Source organism: Colias eurytheme, chromosome 11 (genome assembly GCF_061535395.1).
Source record: "Colias eurytheme isolate Ceu_HAF_F1 chromosome 11, ilColEury1 Martin Lab GWU primary, whole genome shotgun sequence".
In the NCBI taxonomy this organism is placed as follows: domain Eukaryota; kingdom Metazoa; phylum Arthropoda; class Insecta; order Lepidoptera; family Pieridae; genus Colias; species Colias eurytheme.
In genome coordinates, this window is record NC_142990.1 from 3,334,150 (window position 1) to 3,355,060 (window position 20,911).

Consider the following 20,911-nt stretch of genomic DNA (forward strand, 5'->3'; position numbering starts at 1 on the left):
TTGTGCAAAAATCCCGTAATGGTATTGGATTTAACCTGAACTGCGAATTTGTATATTTTATTTGAAATTTAAAAATTGAAAAAATAAGCTGGTTGTTTTATTACTTGTAAAATTCGCTTGAAAAAAATTATACCTACTGTATGGCTGTATATGATATCTATATATATAGCAAATTTAACTGTAATAAAACGAGTGTTAGCTTGTTCGATTCCCGCACGTGGCAATTGAATTTTCGTAAATCTTATACTTATGTGGTTCTGTTTCTATTTAAAAACAAAGGAATTTTCCCTTTCAATAAAATATGAAAATCTCCAGTAGGTATTTCAAGTAGTTTTCCTCCGGGACCTACATACAATGTTGTAAGGAAAGTAAGCATGTGTATTGTGTATTTTAGCTACTAATTCTAATTAAGGTGAGTAATTCTAGCTGCGCTGCCGTCTTGTGGTTTACAAATCTTAGTAAATTGGTAATTAGTGTTACATACAACCTTCGCTTTACTTTAGCGGAGACAAAATGCAGCGTCTTAAATTAAAATTGAAACAACATGCATTTCACCGCAAATCATTAGGATCGCTCTCGATCATTTTGTCATGAGTAAAAAAAATTATACTTAACTATTTTCATAAAAAATAATAAAAACAGTCGAAAGAAGATAAAATTGAAAATAAATTTCTGGTTTTCATTATACCTTTAAATGAACAAAATTTGATTTTAATACCAATGGCAAGTGAATATCTACAGAGCCATATATTTGTGTCAAAGAAACTTATTCAGGCTGAAAGATCCAAATTTTAATGGCTCGGAGAGTCGGACCATTAAGGTAGAAAGATTTCTATTCATTCCCAGTTTAAATATGAATGATGTCTCCAAAAAGCTATGTTCGTTGTGGCTTCCTTTCGGTTGAAATTTTGCCGTTTTTACGATAGGAAATGAAAGGAAATAGACACCTCAGAATATTAACTATAGCTATAGAGGGGCTGTTTCTAATGGTTGCCTTTTATGGTTATTTTCAGGGTGAAACACGTCAACCAAAACTCAGAGAATACAGGGCTAAAATTTACTTTGGGGACCTCTTTCGAAGGTGTGCATAGTAATATTTTGTACGTCTTGTAGATATCCTGACGTAGGTGTAATTTTATCAACTTTTCAGTAACAGGAATTATCAGGATCATCAAACTCCCTGACTTTTGTCAATTTAATTATACTTTAGTAAAGTAGGATGAGGATAGCAAATACTGTATGATATATAAAAAATAAAAACACTCGTTTGTTAAATCTATACTTGAAGGCTGTACTCGCTCCCGGCATGTGATTTAAAATTCCATTTATTTGAGTGGTTATTCGCAGAGTACCTACGTGATAATTTTATGATGATGGTAATATTATATAATGTACTAAATTCTTATGTTATATTGTAAACAATGATGGGTATACTGAATACTGAAAGTAATGAATCATTTTATTACATACTTATTTGTGATGTGAGTTTGAAATCATACAAGTTTTTATGGAAGTAGGTAATTGCGAAATATGCTCAGTAATATAAATTATCGTTATAGCAAATATTTACAGAATAGCTGCTAACGATACAGTTAAGAGCGATATTCTGATGAAAATTAAGATAAATACCTAATTTTCTCTATAGCAAAATTAAGTATTAATTTAACGACGTTATGGGCGGGATCGTCAAATGACAACCTTTAGTACTAATATAATGTTTCACGGTAAATATTTAAATGGTTCTAGACATGCAAAATGGCAATCTTTTTAAAATATGGTAAAAATAATAAATGGGAAAATACTCTATCTATCTGTCCGTCTCTTCTTCACGCCTAAACCACACCTAAACACTAAATCGATTTGAATGAAATTTGGTACAGAGATAGTTTGAGAACTGAGAAAGGACTAAGGATAGTTGATTAGGCTTTTATCAAAGTAACCCACGGGATTGGGAACTGCTAGTATTTATATTTCTAAAGTTAATGGTGATTAAAAACTCATGATCAATACTAAATGCATCAAATATGTAGGTGATCCTATTCAATGAAAACAATTTCCACGAACTAAGTAGAATTAAATTAACTAGGTAGTTCGTGAACTACCGAAAACACGCAAATAAATGTTTATTTACATTTTTCCTAGACAAATAATTACGTTACCTATATAAGTACTAATTTTAAATTCATAACCAGTTCATGGAAATTTCAAATAATTTCAATGATGAAAAATCTAAATCACCTGAAACACAAACCTAAACAGAGTATTGTTAATAATATGCTAGCAGCTCTAGCAGTTCTTGGAAATTGTTTGGAAATTTTCTCTGTAATTTCAACATCAAATTGAATTAAATTTCAATCGCATTAATTTCTGGCTTGAATATTAAACATGTGTTCATTTATAAACATTAAAATTTATTGAAAATAACATTTTCAGATTTTAGGTCGTGTTAAATGCTTTACGAGTTTTACCAGCACCCCGGTCCCCGGCCATGCTTACGTACAATTTTCTTTCTTTGTCTACCCCACCAGCCATTGTTTAGGTTTGAATGTTAGTAGCTAATAGTTCGCAAACAGTTTAAGGTTTTATTCCATACCACATCAACGAAAACCTTTTTCACGGCACGCAATTCCGTAATAAAGTAGAATATTATATTTTCGCAACGTAACTTCGCGTGTTCAAATCCATCTAAGCTAAAATACGATAGACGTCGAGTTTTTAATTCTTGTACCGCTGAAAAATTTAACATAATTTATATAATTCATTTATGCTTTTCATAATTAAAATATAGGTCGCCCCGCTTTCAACTTTTCTCGATTTTACTTTTATGTATTATGTAACTCATACAATTAAAATGTACATTTCATTAATTCTAACTCTTTGTATTACTTTTTCAGTATTTGCGCTCGAAACGCAAGTATTTCATAACGTCCAAAAAAGTAAATGGCTGTGTTTTTACATTGAAAATGTTTGTGTCAAAATACCGAAAGCATTTTTTATTAAGCTTCAATTTATAGCGGGGATTGAAATTAAATTTCACGTGCGCGAAACTCAGACAGAATTTGGTCTAACATCAGTTGCACGTGTTGTTGGTTGTACGTAATATGATTAAAACTGCCATAGGTCTGAAAAAGCCTTCACCTGAGCTACATGAAATACAAAATAGGAGCTCGAAGCCGTATCGACCCAGTCTGTTTTGGAAACTTGCTTTGTGAGTAGCCGGGCCACGAGACAAAGGAGACTGGATTCTAAACGTTTGCAATAAAATACATGATATCTTTGTTCTTTTCATTTCACAAAAATCTATTGTAATCCATTATAGTACCAACGAATTTAAAATATTTTATACTTGTTAAAAAAGTGGTAGAAAAAGTTTTAACCAACAAATATGGCATGTCAATGTTATAAATCGATCGGACAAAGAATGTGCCATCTATTATTGTGAACCTACATCTCTAGAGAAGAGTCCGTTTCAAATACGGTTTTCATTTCTCCCTACTTTCTCAAGTAATATATTGTTATTCCATCGTTCATAATATTAGAGAAACTCATATGATCTTCACAAGTTTAACTCTCTACAAAATAGAAATACTTTTAAATACATAATATTATGATAGTATCATTAAAGTTCCAAATATTATGTTGTTTTTTAAGTTCGACAAAAATGAATATGGACATCATAAATATTATATCATATAATCAACTACGATTAAGAGTTTTACTTTGCTTCTATTAGTCGTAGCATAAAGTAGAGCTTTCCTCGAAAAATGCATTATCAAACACAGAAACAAATAACCAGTTCAAACAGTTCCTGAGATAAGCGTGCACATTCAACTAATCAAACATACAAACTGTTCAGTTTTATAATATTAGTTATATACACAGGTGATTAAGAACAATAGAGGCTTTTTCAGACTGTAATAATAATACCTATTATTACCTACGTCTAAAGAACTACATGATACACATATTTATGAAATATAACAAGCTTCCCTTTTGATCATTAATCTTAAAACATAATCTGATATCCAATATTAGGTTAATATACGGTGGGAACGACGAGATTTTAATATTATTATTGCAAAATTACGATAGAATCAATTTCCATTAGACTCGATATACACCGCTTATTGGCAAATTGTTATGGGAAATCCAACGATTAAGGGATTATAATAATTACGCCATGGATAAACGGAGCTGCTTGTAGTCATAATATTAAATTGCTACTAGTAAGCAATTTATTAAGTAGTTAGGAAATAAAATAGATAATCGTGTTTCATTGCTGGGACAGATACGTTTGATCCTATCAAGTATCATAAAACGATTTTTTAATAATACCTACTGACAAATAAGTAAACAGCCTTTTTTGTGATTTTTTTTGGTCGTCAAAAAGGGCGATCAGATCTAGAACCTCCCGGTTGTAAAATGATTGTCCTATGTAGAATATCGTAGGAACTAATTTTCCTTCTTAAGTATAATCGGAATCTGATCAACGTTCTTGTTTGTATCTTTTAATAAAATGTTATAGTAAAGTTGAAAAAATGCTAATGTAATAACATAAAAACCTTAAGAGTGTGTTGCAACGTTTCATTTTACGAAAATCACAGCATGCTAACATCGCATTTATAAGCTTCACTGTAGTTTGCACTAGAAGTTATCTTCTGGGGCTTAATTTAATGTTTCCATACATTGTGGAATAACTATACAAGTAAAGCTGCATTATTTGTCTAGACAGTTTAGGAATTCTCAAGAAATGCGGTTCAAATACAATATGTGCAATTTATTAAGTAACAATCTGCATCTGCTACTGGTCAAGTAGTTAAGAGAATAGACAAATTGTTGTTAGTAATAAATTAATGCAAACAAATAAAATTTAAATAAGAAAATTATATAAGTATCATATTATGTTCTAACTTACGCTTCTGCTATTGAAAGAATTAAAGAATAAGTGAGTTTCAAAAATTTCGGGGATTATTTAATACAAACAAGCAAGAAATTAATCCTCATCTCTTTATAATGCTTTTGATAACGATATTTGCTATTAGCAAGCGTTGGGTAGCAGACAAAGCACATTTCCCATGCATTATCCTTTGATATAATTAATTTATATTTCCCTTTGACGCAAGAATCAGTTTCTGATACCAGACGCAAACAGTTTGTTTAAATTTATGCGGTATTTTAATTTAATTCTTCCAATTTTAACTTAATATCATCATGATACATGGGAATATATAGGTAATACAAGTACCTACAGCCTAATAAACAACAAACTCTATATGTTTATTGTGAAAATATTTAAGTTTGATAAATTTTAATTGTACGTGGATTTATATAGGGATTGACCCTTTTCGGCGCTGTTCAGGAAATGGGTTTATGTAGGCAACCTTTGTTAAATATATGGATATTTAATACCCCGCGATATCGCACGTACACCATCCCGCTTTTGTTCAAGATAAAATTGAAATTTGTTTGTGTAAGTAATTGAATATTATACAGAAAATACACATTGTCCTAAATTTCTACACCTATGTTTTCTTTATATTGATGGTACGCAAATGTTTTATAGATATAGAGATATCACAAACGATACAAAAAATAATCAATCTTCTCTGTCTTATCGGTCATCGATATTTTAAATTATTAAGCATCGTAGGTCACTGAACAAGTTGAATATCTAATGTGACTATATAATGACATAACTTCTCTATAATTCAGTTGTAATTATTTTTTCGATTCTTTTGTTTTGTGTTTGGAGCTTTATTGGTCATTGAAATGTTAATAAATTATTTAGAAACGTAGATCAGTGAATGATCGTATCAAATGATAATGATTCCAATATCAATTCTATGCTATTGACACAAATTAGTTTTGTATTGAAAAAACTTCGTGTATACCGTGTTCTAGAAAATCAAATAATTAACAGTAAAATCAATAAATCATAATTTTAATAATACCTTGAATTGGAAAGGACATGGGTTAACTCGGGGGAGGGATAACTGAGTTAATAACAAACTATGAGGTCAACCGTTGTTTTATTCACTTTATTTGCGGTTCTGCGTTCTAGTATAAGTGCTATCGTAATTGACTTTGGCTCTCAGTTTAAAGGTGAACTTTATTTATAGGGCATTATTTTTATAGGGATTTATACGAAGGATATTTATTTATAACGAACCGGGGATCAGCTTAAAGGGATTATTTTTATTTTGTTTTGAATAATTTGATATACATTTATTTTTAAGAAGTAATATTATAAAAGTGGTGATGGCCCACAGACATGTATCAAGATGGCCATTCTTATCTCGTATCCAGTATAAATAAAATCATTAATTCTAAAGTTTGGTATATGAAGTAATGGGCTTTTTAAAAGGCTTTTTGTTGTTCAGGATTGAGATATGTATGTTCAACGTATGTAGTACCTATGTGCCTACTTCATATGAAACGATCACTTATGAAATGTTGTAAGCTTAAATGTAAGAGCGGATGAGTGCTTACCGAAAATGCGAAAGCTTATGAAAAGATAATCTCGGACAAAACGCTTACAATTCCCGGTAAAAGACGTTAAAATTCTCCTTAAATCAAATTCATGTAACGTCATTTTCTGTCTTTTCTATGAAGTTGATGCGTAAAACGATTTTGGTGAAATGAGAATTTTATTTGTTTACAAGTAAATGATATTTTGCAGTTTAATAAACGTTCAACGTCTACGAATAATGTACTTCGAGCTGTCGTTTTTTTTAATACTTGTATTTCAGGGCAGAGTTAATAAATAAATGTATTGATCGACGGGATTGACGACCCCAAGTCGTGGTTAGGATGGGATTAGGATCGAGCTTATTACGTCACAGCCTGTGGGTTAACCTGCAAAATTATTCTGCTTGAAATATTTTAATCAGATTTTAGTAAGTGAAACCAATATGAAATGAAAGTTAGGCTCTGGCTGTTACTATCGGATAGGTTCTATCAGCAAGTCCAGTCTTGGCCCGGATGGACACGGTAATCCGGAATAACAAAAAGGTCATAATATTATATTGTACTATTTTTTATAATGCGACGATAATTTTTAAAATCGGTTCAATAGATTTGAGTTCAATTGTAATAAACAAACAAAAAAATCGTGCCACTTTTCTTTATTTTTATTGGTCTGTGGTCAGAGCTTGTGATACTGATACCTACTGAGTGAATTGCTCCTTTATAGGTAATATTAGTTTTAATATGATTTTTTAATCGGAAGTTTGAATTCAATGGAACATCAAGTGTCTCTTCACTAATCCCAATTTGCACATGATTATATTGAAGAGTCATACCCGGTATAGTCCGCAAATTAATTCGTAGAACTAGGTCGTAATACAATAATTAATTACGTCGTATGACGTTGACGTAAATTAAACCGAACTTGCAAATCAATTAGTGTAATTATGATAATACCACACTCAAAGCACACTCGAAGGTAGGTATTCTATGTAATTGGATGGATATCATCTTAAAGGTAGATATATAACAAATTTATATATTATATTGGAAGATTAGTAGGAAAATCAAATATTATGTGTCGAAATTGAACGGTGAAAAATTATGTTGACCTACTAATGACATGTATACTTGGATGATTCATCCATAATTTTTACAAAAATGTATTGACGTCGCGTACCTCGGATAAAAAATTTGTCTCAATTATTTTTCACACTGATTCGAATAAAGTAAATAACAGCCCACATTGTTGTGTCTCGTCTTTAATATTATAGCTATGGAACTGAAATAATTATGAGTTAATTATATGCCCACACATTCCTAAATTTATATGACCCTTTGTGAAGGATTTCACTTCTATAAAATATTCATGTTGTTGATAAATAATAAACACAGGCATGACACAGGCGAACATATTGATTTCATTTTAATATTCATGAAATATGTTCCTCTTCAATTTTAATCATTTACAAAGTCAATATTATCATAAAGTAATATCATACCCATTTAAAAATAGTCCGATGAAAATCACGCGAGGTATTTTATTCAAAAATTTTTGTTTAAAATTTCGTGCAAAAAGAGTATTTAAAGTAATCAAGTCAACACATAAATCTCTACCAACGTTGAAAATGTATAAAATATAAATGAATTATAAGTATGAAAACGGCTCCCGAGTTATAGAACTACGTTACAAAGCGCGATCGATATTGGGCGCACGCTACAGGTGTTCCTGCCATAGGCTGTTTACTTTAAACTTTTCATTTGTATATTTAGTGTATGTTCAACATGTATGCACTGGGAATTCCCTTTTGTTTTATAACTATATTGACCGCAAATATGAGACGTGTGAGCCTTTCCCTTGCGTATTAGGGCTTTTACATTATGTGTTCCTGGATTTTTCCTTTAGGGTGCAGTTGTTTATTTATTCAGAATTTGTGGTGCTGGGTTTCTATTATGGATTCTATATCCTCGGACGGATTTGAACTGATTCTTATTTGAACTCAGTTCATATATCAGTATACGTTGCAATGCAATCCTTAGCTTCTATCTTGGTTAGACGTGCTATTATACGATCGCATTCAAAATCATTGGTAAAATTGGCCGTTCATAAATAACAGTTCCCGAATTCAAGTACAGATGTCTGTTATACTTCTGCATACTATGAACTTTTAGGTAAAGACCATTAAAAAGATAATTCTGATGAGAAAAGTGCAATTATGAAAGTAAATTACCTATCAGTGTTTCGATTACGTAGGTACTGGTTTCAGATAACAATGTTTTAGTGCGTAGAATATAGCTGTAGATACGTAGCATGAGCTCCTATTATAATACACTAAGTGATTTAATAGCCTACATACTACCCTATAATTTTAACAGAATATATTATTTCATTATACGCCTATTCCAAATCGGCAGGAACGTAATAAATCAACATCTCTATCTCAGATACCATTAACACGCAATCCTAGTTTAGGGAACATACTTAATATGCTATAATAGAGTCATTTCCGCTTTTTTTATTAGTCTTCAATTTAGGCACTTTGTATTACAGTATAAAATAAGTGGGTGAAATGCTTGCCACTTACTAAAGTATAACAACATTCATGCAATGAGTTTTACTTCGATGTTTTTCATATGAAGTTTAAAACCACTTCAATCGTATTACATTCTAAAACACTCATGTAGATCAAAATATTACTATGATATGAAAGAACTTATATAACAGCAATACAATAAACTTGATACAAGTGCTACCTCATACCACAATGAATATAGTGCTATGAGAACGATAAAAACACAATAAAGATGATTAAATATTGCAAGCTATTGTGCCCGGGCACTTCAGGGCTTATGTTGAAAGAATAATACAGTATTCATGTTTTCTGGCACGTGTACATAAGTAATTCATTATTTTGAGTACACAATTCTGTGGGATACATTTGGGGCATATGTTGCTTTGTAAGTGTACAGCTTCGCAGTAGGTACATATTTAATGAATGTATAGGATGAAGGCGGATCTGTATGCGGAAAGGACCAATTTACAATTAAGTCAAAATACAATGACTGGATTGCAGCTTATTAATTGAATTGCGATAGTGTTTTAAACTCAGGTTTAAAATAATTATAGATTTATTGTTTTGTATTTATTCTTATTTTCTATTTATACTATACCAAAATACCTACTTTTTAATGTTGGTATTAATTATGAGCTGCTACAAAATGAAATGGATTAATTTTTGCCATTATCACTTGCAAAAAGTATTAATCAAAATGTGCTCTATATTGCCGTCAGCAAATGTACGCGAAAGCATACGCCACAGGTGCTTATAAAATACCCGTAAATTACCCGCTTCTGAATAATTCATGAGATAATTGCCTACTTTTACGTTGTTGCGTGCCATCTGGTGAATTCTAAGGATCTGTGTAATTTAAGGATAGATGCAAGCGTAGATTTTTATATCGAAAAGTTTATAAAGCTTACCCTCGTTAAAAGTTCTTATTGGTTTATTGATTGAAAATACTCTGAAGAGGGATTATTTGTACGTATTGAAAATTGCGAACCTTTTTGTTACCTTCAATATAAATACGTGAGACGTGCGTTTCACTGTGTGTGTGTGTTTGAATGTACGTGGGTACGTTTTTCTGTGTGTGGAGTAAAATTATAATGAAATTTAATCCACAATGCAATTGACTGAAATGGGTCTTATTATTGACCGGCTGCCTAAGGGAAGGGCTTAATTCTATTTAAAAACCTCACCAGCCTGATTTGCCCTAATATCCGATATATACATATATAACTAAATAGCGTAGGTAATATTTCAATGTATTTTTTTTGTTAATACCTATTGTATTAGTGTAATACCACAGGTAATACGTAACTTTTTGTAGGACAAAGTGCGTGTCACTTATAAGCCTCATATGATAGAATAGCATAAGGAGGGCTGAATATAAACAAAATTTACCTCATGCTGGGAGTATCGGTCTCAATTGTTATTACGTTTATTTCACGTAGATATGAGTGTTGCGAGAAATAAAAGATCATTTATCATTTGTTACCAACTGCACTACGCAGTATCACTACAGAGTCATAACTGTCTAGAGATTTGTTTTTATTTTTGTATTATATTTCTCAACTTTAAAAGAAGTTCATGTATGAGATTTGTGTAAAAGAGGAAAGTATTTTTATTTTTCAAATAAATAGCGTTTAGCAAATGTAAATACCATGTTTATTTTTAAATAGGAATTGATGTTTTCTACTAAGCTTCTTTGGATAATCCTCAGTTGAAGGGAATATTGGCAACGTATATTTATTATAATGAAAGGTACGGTAAAGGTAATCACAAAGCGAATGGAAGATTATACGAATTTCCGTAACGGAAAAGTAAATAGACGGGATCTATAGATGTGATGAAACGTGTTAAAAGGAAGTTGATTGACAAATTAAGATAATCTCATGAAATACTTAAGGAAATAATATTTGGAATGATTTTCTGTATCAATCTAATGTGATAAATCGGTTTTTCTATTTCGGATAAATTTGTGATGTAAAGTCGATATTGACCAAAATCCACTTAACTGAAGACTGGCGAATTCCTTTTCTACAACTGCAACGTAGCAATATAAAGAACAAGAAATACTTCATACAAGCTTTAAACTGTATCTATCTTCCTTAGGGCTAAGATCAGATTAAGACCTTTTCATGGCGTCAATACAATAATATCAATTTTGTTACAGTGTCCCGAGTATGAGTGCGGGGTGAAGTGAAACTAGGGGCGGGGCGCAATGAGCGCTCCGGATCCTTTAGTGCTGCAAGCGCTACAGGGTTTCACACAGGAGAGCGATAAGTGGCCCGGAGCACGCGCTGTCAAAATCTACATTGCGTCGCTTTATAATGGTAGGTGTCAAATCCATACTAATATTATAAATGCGAAAGTAACTCTGTCTGTCTGTCTGTCTGTTACTCAATCACGCCTGAACTACTGAACCAATTTGCATGAAATTTGGTATAGATATATTTTGATACCCGAGAAAGGACATAGGATAGGTTTTATCCCGGAAATCCTACGGGAACGGGTTTTTCTCTGAAAACGCGGGCGAAGCCGCGGGCGGAAAGCTAGTATAAAATAAAACAAAGCATAAAAAAGAGTGTGTGTAACGAGCACATGTGTCAGAAGTGAAACTTCTTTCAAACATCAAAGATACCAAAATCGTCGCCTTGCTCCATGACGTGACGGAATTACCATAAAGCCTAAAGAAGTTCCACTTCAATAATCAATAATAAATATACCTTTACAAAAGACGTTACATTTGTAAAGGTATATTTCTACTTCAGACAATTTGATATTAAATTTTCCTCGTACAATTAATAATGTATTCAATCGTACATTACAAAGTATTACGATTTCAACTATAAAATACATAGGGCCAAAAATAGCTTTCACAACGTAGGACCGTAATCCTACCCGGCAAATCCATTTCATCTCGGAATTATCACATTAATCGCTCTTTATTTCATAGCTTAAACCAAAATATCATAATATTATAACATTTCGTTCAATCAAATAATAACATCAACATCTTTGGATTTCCCACTATTTTAGATGTAATATTTGCCAATACCTAATCGATATTTAAAATATCACTTACCTTTTTGACTCGTCGTTTGATGTGGTTAATTTAATTACATAAGTAATATCTATTTATAATAAATAGAAATTAATTTAATTGATTGCTTTAAGCAGTATTCCAAATTTAAATCCTTTAACCAAACCTTTAACACATTTGTTATGATTGAAATTCTCTACTTCCATAGGGCATAGAGCATAGAATGCATTAAGGTACCTACAGATAAAATTATATTATATTATTATGGTGTATGTCCGAACTTGATGCAATAAAAAGGAAATATAAACTGAACTTTAAATTATTATAAGAAAATTTGAACAATATATTTTTATAATATTATATATATTAAATATTAATACTACAATAATTAATTTACAATAATTAATGAATAACAGATTTTCGTGAAGAAAGGCGCCAGACACTTGAATTGGTCGGGCCTGAGTTGCAGTCCACGTACGATGATCGATATATCGAGGTGAGTAAAAAGATTTGTTTTTATACAAATAATTATATTATAGAATAAAAAAAAAGTTTTGAAGATTACCAACTTACCACTTATTATATTTAAATGGCAATTTACTAATTATACTTACACATATTTAAAAAGATCCTACAATAATCATAGAATTTAATAAATAGAAAACAATTATGTTTTAAAAAGTTACTGCATTATTCACCAGCCGAAAATAAATTACGAACGCATTAAAAATAGGTAAATGTCTCGAGAAAAAAAAATTACAAGTCGCGCGGCGCGCCATTTTGGCGGGAATGTATTATGGGGCTATGGCGTTCGACGTGTAGCAGTCGTAAAATATTTTTACTTTTTACGGAGGTAAGAATCTTTAACGTGAATAACTTGAAGTATTTTGTTTAATACGACATTAATTTGCTTTCGTTGTTGTATTTGTTAAATGCCGTTGAAAATACTTGTACATTATCCAAGCACAAAATATATTGGGCATTCTAAAATTAATGACGGCGTAACGTAAAATATGTTTAGTAGAGAATTTATTACAAAAGTTTGGGTTGGGATATCCGTTACCAGCACTCGGTATTGTACAAACTTGGGTCCCCATTCCAACTTTACTACCGCATGAATAGTAACAAATATTTAGCTAAAAGGACGTGTCCACTATTTATGGAAGGTATACGTGATTCTGCTTTACGACCTTAAAACAAATACAATGTAAGTATTTGTGTTAGCTTAGGTCTAATGTTAAAGTTTTCGGATTTGTTATTTATTGGATAGATTTTATAAAATATGTATTGTTATGTTATGTAGTGAGATTGGTAGTCTTTATATTTGAAAGTGTTAACGTGTAAGTATTAATAATTAGGGTAGAAGTAGGTTCGGTAATAAAAAATTGAATTGAATTCAATTCAATGATATTACAGTATTACAGTTAACGAAAATATTCAACTGAATTAACGATCATACCTAGGTTTACTTATGTATCAGATATAATGAAATTCACATTACTTACACACTTACGATGCTAAACTCTGTTCAAACATTACCATCAGTACGAAAACGGAACGAAAATGTCCCAACAATGTACAAAAACATTAAATTTATTGAGAATGTTCCAAGTAAAAGATTATAATGTTATATAGATCGAGTTCGTGGATATGCACTATGGCACGGACGGCGGCGACGAGGCTAATCCCGCGCTACTGAGATATCATCTCGACGAGATACGATGCTGTAATCGCACCTCTAAGGCCGGGTATTTTCTGGTAAGGCTTAATTTCATGTAATGTATGTCATATGTGTTAGCAGTTATGGTTAAGTTTGTTTGAGAAGGGTTATCTTGGCTTGATTACGGGAGAATATTGAAATATGGTTTTCAAATATAAACCAATAGGCAGGTTTTTAAAATTCAGTGTTTAGTACATTGTAGGTAACATTGCGATTATGTTTGTTTCCGTGGTTATATTATGATAGTAATAAGTACAGTTTATGAAAACCTGTTTTAATTTTTAAACAATTTCCTATAGATTAAATCCAAACACTTGTTTACAGATAATTTTTATTAGAAAATAAGATTTCGTACAAAACATCCTTTCCGTAAAAAATGAACTTAAAAATATACCCTTGGAAGATGAAATTCGCGGAAGCAATTAATACGTACTAGCATCAGCATTTTGGGATTTTTCGCACGCTTTTGTTTACTGCTCAGCTTTTAAAATCCTCTTGTCAGCCATCGCATGGAAAACAATTCTCTTGGCGAGAATTCGATAAACAACTTTTAGGATAACGAGGTAAAAATAGGATATGGAAAATTCTATTTTTCTGTCGCTAAAATATCCTCGCCTATATGCTATAAATGAAATTAATACATAGGCATTGTAAATATGCGTACAATGAATAAATTCGGACTTAATAAGGTATATAATAAAGTGTAAATTATAGCCTGTAGCACATACAGATTTAATAAGTGCAATTAGTTACAACACAGTGTAGGTAATTGCACATATTAAATCTTGAATACAAGTCAAAAGAATCAAGAATGTCTGCTTGAAAGAAGAACTTCCAAAAATGCATGAAGGGGCGTAATTACGTAACTAGTGTAGATTTTATTTATGACTTTTTATACTTTTATAAAGTTCGAAACAAATGTAAAAAAGATTCAACGTATTATGGTTTCGAGTTAGGCTAATTGTTTTGAGGATATAAATGGTTAAATATTCCTTTGATAGCTTGTTGCGAAATCCATCTTGATAGATTAATTAGCGTCTAATGCGGTTTCCAGTTGATTGATTGCATTTAATTACTTCAAATATTTTGAACGATAATCTACTTAATGAGTTTAATTCTGTTTTTGAATTAATTAAGGGAAGGTTTCGGAGTTGTTGGCTAATATCGTTAACCGTAAACTTATTTACATTTTGTGTAACACACAATATGATATAATATTATAGTAGTATAATAATTTGTGTTTAAAGATGATAACCTATTCGCACTAATTTAACCTTACATTTCTTAAATTCTAGATCTAATCATAAGCATTTCTAAATATATCATTATGACTTAAAACTGTTTTCTCTTTATGTATTTATTAATATAACCAAAAATCCACAAATAAGCTAAAATATGCCTTATTTCAGTGCCTAATCGGTGGCGAAGCGTCATCATACCAGCCAGTGCTACCATTCAATATACCCAAAGACACATTTGAACAATTAGTACAACATGACTCTGCGCAAACTGCTCTCATTCGAGCCTGTTACAAAAGCAATGACGATGGATCCTACCAACTGGAGGGCGATGACAAATGGTAAGAATATATACCGATGAATGACCAGACGCTTTTATTTGAAACGAGAAAAGTGTAGGTGGGTATTTCTAATTTCATCGGTCAAGATCATCGCGTATTGTGGAAATAACAAGAGTCAATTCATGATGGATTGATAGGAAAAGTACTGTGTTCATTTGCGAAAACAATAAGCCAAAGTACTTATTCTTCTTACGTATGAAATTGAGAGGCGAAAAATACTAGGTTCAATAATCATTTTATATTATTTTCACTCTTTCTTATTTTAGATTACATCGAAAATAAATGAATATCTAATCCCAATAAATGAACAAATAACAAATTGAACAAATTGAACAAAGAACAAATAAAAAATAACAAATAACAACCTTTCTTACCTTACATTTGTGATTAACAGCATAAGTAACTCACTTAAAGTTTCCTTAGCCTAAATGTTTTAACCTGCGACATTTTTCCCTGACTCATTATCATCTGACCCAACGTTTAGGGCGTAACAATTTACGATCATTTCCCTGAAATGAGATCCGTTTACTCAGCGGGATCGTAAAATCGGTAATTTATAGGTGACTCCGCTATCTGTACATAAATATTGCTACACCTTAAGATCTTTTTAAGGTTATCTTTTATTGTTAAAAAGGTTCCGTTGGGCGGGATACGAAAAGGTACGAGTGAGATTGCGTGCATTATTCAATATGTTGACCCTTGCCAGAATTACTTTTTTGCTTATACAGAAGGTAATATAATCTGAATTTACGTAGGCTCCGCCGTTTTCCCCTATTAAATGAAGATGTTTCGTATTCCCAAAAACATCTTTTTCTATGATTACAATATAGTCATGCCATCCGAACCCTTTTTGACTAAGTTTTTTGGAATAAATTTCAATATAGGGATAAACAGAGTATGTATGTATTTCTTCCATGCAAAAAATATTTACAATGAATATCTTTTTTTGCCCTTCTATTTATCACTGCCTAGATAGTTGTTATGTCAGGTAGGATAGGGGAATATTATTCTCTTTTTTACATCGTAATACACCAATAGTATTAACTATGTAATAATCTTAATATGATTAAAATAATAACACAATACTAACTAGCAAGCAAAACTTATTACTAGGTACAGCAACTTACTGGACCGTGAAGAAGAGCGAAAACGTCTGTGCACAGTTCAGAAAGCATTTAATACGCTGGCCCTCGAAGCGTATGATGCTGGAGCGAATGTTGCAGATTTGTTGCGAAGCCCCGTCGAAATACAGTGCGAACTAGCCTTGGGTAAGTATTCATATCTATTTTTCGTATTTTTTCAAGTTTGAAATATTGCAAACTTTGGGGACTATAAATCTCAGGTTAACTTACTTCAGTATGTTGTCTTCATGTTGTGTATTATTTAGTACGAAATGTGTAAGAATATATTTAAAAGAAACACAATCGCAGCATTGTGCAATAGACTTGCAAATAAAGTTTTTAAAAGCGGAATCGTAATTATTATAAAAGGCTGCCATTTCTTGTATTCCGAGAAACTGAATGGTTGTTCAAAACAGCGTAAAAAGAATCTATCCTGATTTCTCGGAGCGAACGGAATAGCGTTCAATTCATTGCACTTGTTGATTGTGCAGTGCCACTGTAGATTAAATATTTGTGATAAATCCGAATTAATATTCGATAAATGGAGTTAACGGATTAAATTAAATATCGCACGTTTATAAATAATGTTGATATTTAAAAACATGAAAAACAAATTATGTATTAATTGAATCGAAATAAATTAATATTAGGAATAAGAAATGATATTGGATATTGTTGTTTTTTCTTATCGATATAAAATATATTTTTCAAATGTGCCTTACAATTTTTAGTCAATCACCTATTGACTGAAAAAGTAGGTAATATCGTCGTTCTAATAACAACCATCTGACGAAAAGTTTACTAACAAGCCAATAATTATAAATCTTTTAACCTTTAACCTATTAGATATAATATTATTTATTTTCAAAATTAAGAATAGAATAATATTTTGTTACAGATATCCTCAAAAACGGCAAACACCCGAAAGGTTTGATTGTTGCACTCCGAGAGCTTTCCCCATTAGAACCGGATGATACAAAATTAACAGTAATAGCTCATGCGAGGTTAAAAGCGCTGCTAGAGAAGATAGAGGACACCCTACCTGACACTCATATTATTAGGCTAGAGTTAGTATTTTTTCCTTTCAGAGCTTAATTAGAAATATTGCTACCTTTAATAAATGTATTAAAAGCCATGGTGTTTGATTATTTACAAAGCAATATTTATTTGATTTCCAAATTGTAGGGCGTCATCAGCGGATTCCTCACGAACGGACGGTGGTTCAGATATAGAAGAGAAATTGTCACCGTTCCGAGAAAAACTGCAAGCCGTAGTCAGCTCTCTGATCGATGACAGTCTTAGTACTGAGCCCGATCAGGGGAAAGGAAGGAAAAAGACTGTTCAGGTAATTTATATGGATGCTAGACGTTAGACGCTCGACTTAATAAATGACACCTACCTGAACGAAATGGTCGCCTTTATCTTACCTTCAAAGACAAAGAAATTCCCAGTTTAACCGCGTATTAATCCAACAGGAATTTATGACGTAATCGTTTTTCTTTTACAGGAAGTATTTTTGGAACACATCACTCATCTTAGGCTATGTATAGAACAAAATAATCAATATAAAGTCACTGTTAAACAAATAAACGAAGCCGCAGAAAGCATACTGTCTAATGCCAAAGAAAATTATGAAAATAGATCTCGACACCCACCCGTGTTAATATACGGACCAGACGCATCCGGAAAAAGTACACTACTAACACATTTGTACTACAAATGCGAAGAGATATTTCCAAAGCCGGTGTTGAGGATAATACGATTTTCAGCATCGACGCCCAGATCGGCTTACAATTTGGAGCTGCTGCGAGTTATTTGTCAACAAATGTCCATTATTCTAAACATTCCAGAAGGCTATTTGCCTAAAGATGCGAGTTTCGACCCACTGTACATTAATAATTGGTTCCAAAGTTTGCTCAGGCGTTGTGAAGATATGGAAAACCAGATTCTATTGATATTTATAGATAATGTGCAAAGAGTGAATCCTCTAGAATGTGATATAGTGACTGGATTATCGTGGCTCCCGATGTCCTTACCGAGAAATGTGTTTCTAATTTGTACGACTGCTGTATCTTTGGAACAGTTGCAACTAACACCAGCGCAGAAGGAGAAATTCAAAGTGCAGAGTTGTTATTATTTGTTAGAAGCGCTCGAGGAGATGCCGGAGAACGATAGTTCCGACGAATATATCGATAGTGCCTTTGATAATTTAGAAGCGGTCTTCGGAGCTAAGGCATTTAGTAAATTAGCAGGTAATTATTTAACTTTCCACAGTAGGCTGGAATATCATCACAAATTAACAAAGTTTATGCCATTGTGTTGTAGGTTATATAACTTGTTCGGAGTTCGGTCTCACGGAACTTGAACTGTTGGAACTTTTGATGCCGACGAGCAACAGTGAGGCCGTTATAACGCTCAAGGACGCTAACTTCAACTTTTCTACTTTGTGTGTCGCCAAATACATGATGAGTATGTAGTTTTTAAGTTTTATTCCTAAAACGTTTTTTTTTTCATTAATTTTACGTTAAGCTACGTTACTAAAATAAGTAATCTGAAATTAGAAAGTAAAATCCACGAAATATCAATTCTTTATAAAATAGATTTCAATAAATTGCCTTTCGACTTCATGAAAACAGTTTATTATATTTGAAATCAATTGACTGTGAAAACACATCTAGTGCTCTGGATTGAGTTATTTTGCGAAATTAGCAGAAACGCCGTTCATTTGTTCATTTTAATAATTCACTTATATAAAATTATTGAATGGTATAATTTAATAGGAGCAAAGTTTCAACAATGTTGTTATAATAATCAAATCTTTAAAGGCTTGGTTTACTCGGAATTCAATTTATTTAGTTTACTGGGAAATTGACGAAAAATATAGACTATTTTATCAAAGATGGATGTATGTTACGTTTGAAAGCATCTTGAATCTTTAGACCATTAAAAATATCGCTCATATTTAAAATAGTAAGAAGTAATGTTACAAATACCCGAAAGAGTTTGAAATAAAACATAATATTCAACAGATTTTTACTTGGAATACGTAACGATTTCAAATGAGGATTTTTATTTGCTAACATTTGAAAGCAATTTGGGTTTGTAAATACATATCGTGTTCCAGCTTTAGTTACTACACAATATGAAAAGTACGTAACTACGATATAAACGTACGATTAATGTATACGAGTATTATTATTTTAACTGTAATGAATATAAGGATGGATTTATTTTTACCACTAACATTCAGAATTAAACAATTATACTATCGAACTATTTTTAGCATCCGTCTTTTATGGGAATATTTTATACGTTTACGTAAAATACAGTTCTTAAACCAAATTCAATTCCACGGATGACCTACTATGCCAAGTGAGTTAGAATAAAAAAATTACGGTTGTAATCGTTTTATAGCACTTAACATAAGCTTCGTTGCGACTTAACTCAAGACCCTACAATATGAAAGCAAAAAACAAAAAGGCTTTACTGTTTCAGTGATCTAGGAAAATTCAAAAATTGTGTTTTCTTTTTCATAAGTTATCATTGTGAGAAAAAGTGCGCAACAAAGTGTTAAATGTTAAATGGCAATAATATACTTACAAATCTGAAATCGTTTTCTAATACAGTAAACACGTCAATTTACTACACTCTACTTAGAGTCTAGGCTACCTACTAAATGTTTTTCTTTGTTGCGCACATGTTACATATTTTAAAGAAAGTAATTATACTACACACTAAATTCCTAAACTAAATTCGAAGATGTTGATAGAAGCTTTCCTCCAACCAGAAACGCTAATCAGCGAGAACGTAGTATCGGGCCGTAGCACATGGCGGTGGCGGGCTGCATCAGCCAGCGCCCGGGCGCGCCGCCGCTACGTGCGCGTACAGAATTACAAGTTATAACTATACAAAATCGATATATGAAAGTTTTATGTTATTAAAAGAAACACATTATACTACACACTAAACTCTTAAACTATATTCTTCGATGTTGATAGAAACTTTCTCCAATCAGAAACGCTAATCAGCGAGAACGTAGTATCGGGCCGTAGCACATGGCGGTGGCGGGCTGCATCAGCCAGCGCTCGCGCTCGCCGCCGCTACGTGCGCGTGCAAAGCGCGCTACGGGACGCGCATTCCGACCTCGCGGCGCTGCACTTCGCGGGTTTCTTGTGTGACCCGGATGATGCGGATACTTCGGAAGCGCAGGAACCAGGTAAGATAATAATTGGGAAAGGTCTTTGGATTCGCATTAACCGGGTAAAATGTATGAGAAAGGTCTTTGGAGGCACAAGAACCGGGTGAGTTGGGGAATGTGGGGACATTTGGGAGTGTTTTGACATAATGTGCATTTTGCCGGCTTCTTGTGTGTACCGGATGATACGGATACTTCCGAGGCACAGGAACTGGGTAAGATATTTG

The 20,911-nt window shown here is 32.3% G+C and overlaps 1 protein-coding gene across 1 annotated transcript in view; it reads left to right on the forward strand.

Annotated features, from left to right (window-relative positions):
• LOC149904422 (protein qui-1-like) overlaps nt 1-20,911 on the forward strand; it is a 62,137-nt gene that overhangs the window by 33,308 nt on the left and 7,918 nt on the right. The window contains exons 2-12 of the mRNA XM_090107052.1: nt 11,200-11,359; nt 12,486-12,565; nt 13,705-13,827; nt 15,199-15,368; nt 16,482-16,636; nt 17,388-17,556; nt 17,675-17,834; nt 17,997-18,741; nt 18,815-18,958; nt 20,277-20,385; nt 20,488-20,705. Of these exons, the coding sequence (XP_089963178.1) occupies nt 11,248-11,359; nt 12,486-12,565; nt 13,705-13,827; nt 15,199-15,368; nt 16,482-16,636; nt 17,388-17,556; nt 17,675-17,834; nt 17,997-18,741; nt 18,815-18,958; nt 20,277-20,385; nt 20,488-20,705 (2,185 nt within the window). The 5' untranslated portion in view covers nt 11,200-11,247. The remainder of the gene's footprint in view (nt 1-11,199; nt 11,360-12,485; nt 12,566-13,704; nt 13,828-15,198; nt 15,369-16,481; nt 16,637-17,387; nt 17,557-17,674; nt 17,835-17,996; nt 18,742-18,814; nt 18,959-20,276; nt 20,386-20,487; nt 20,706-20,911) is intronic.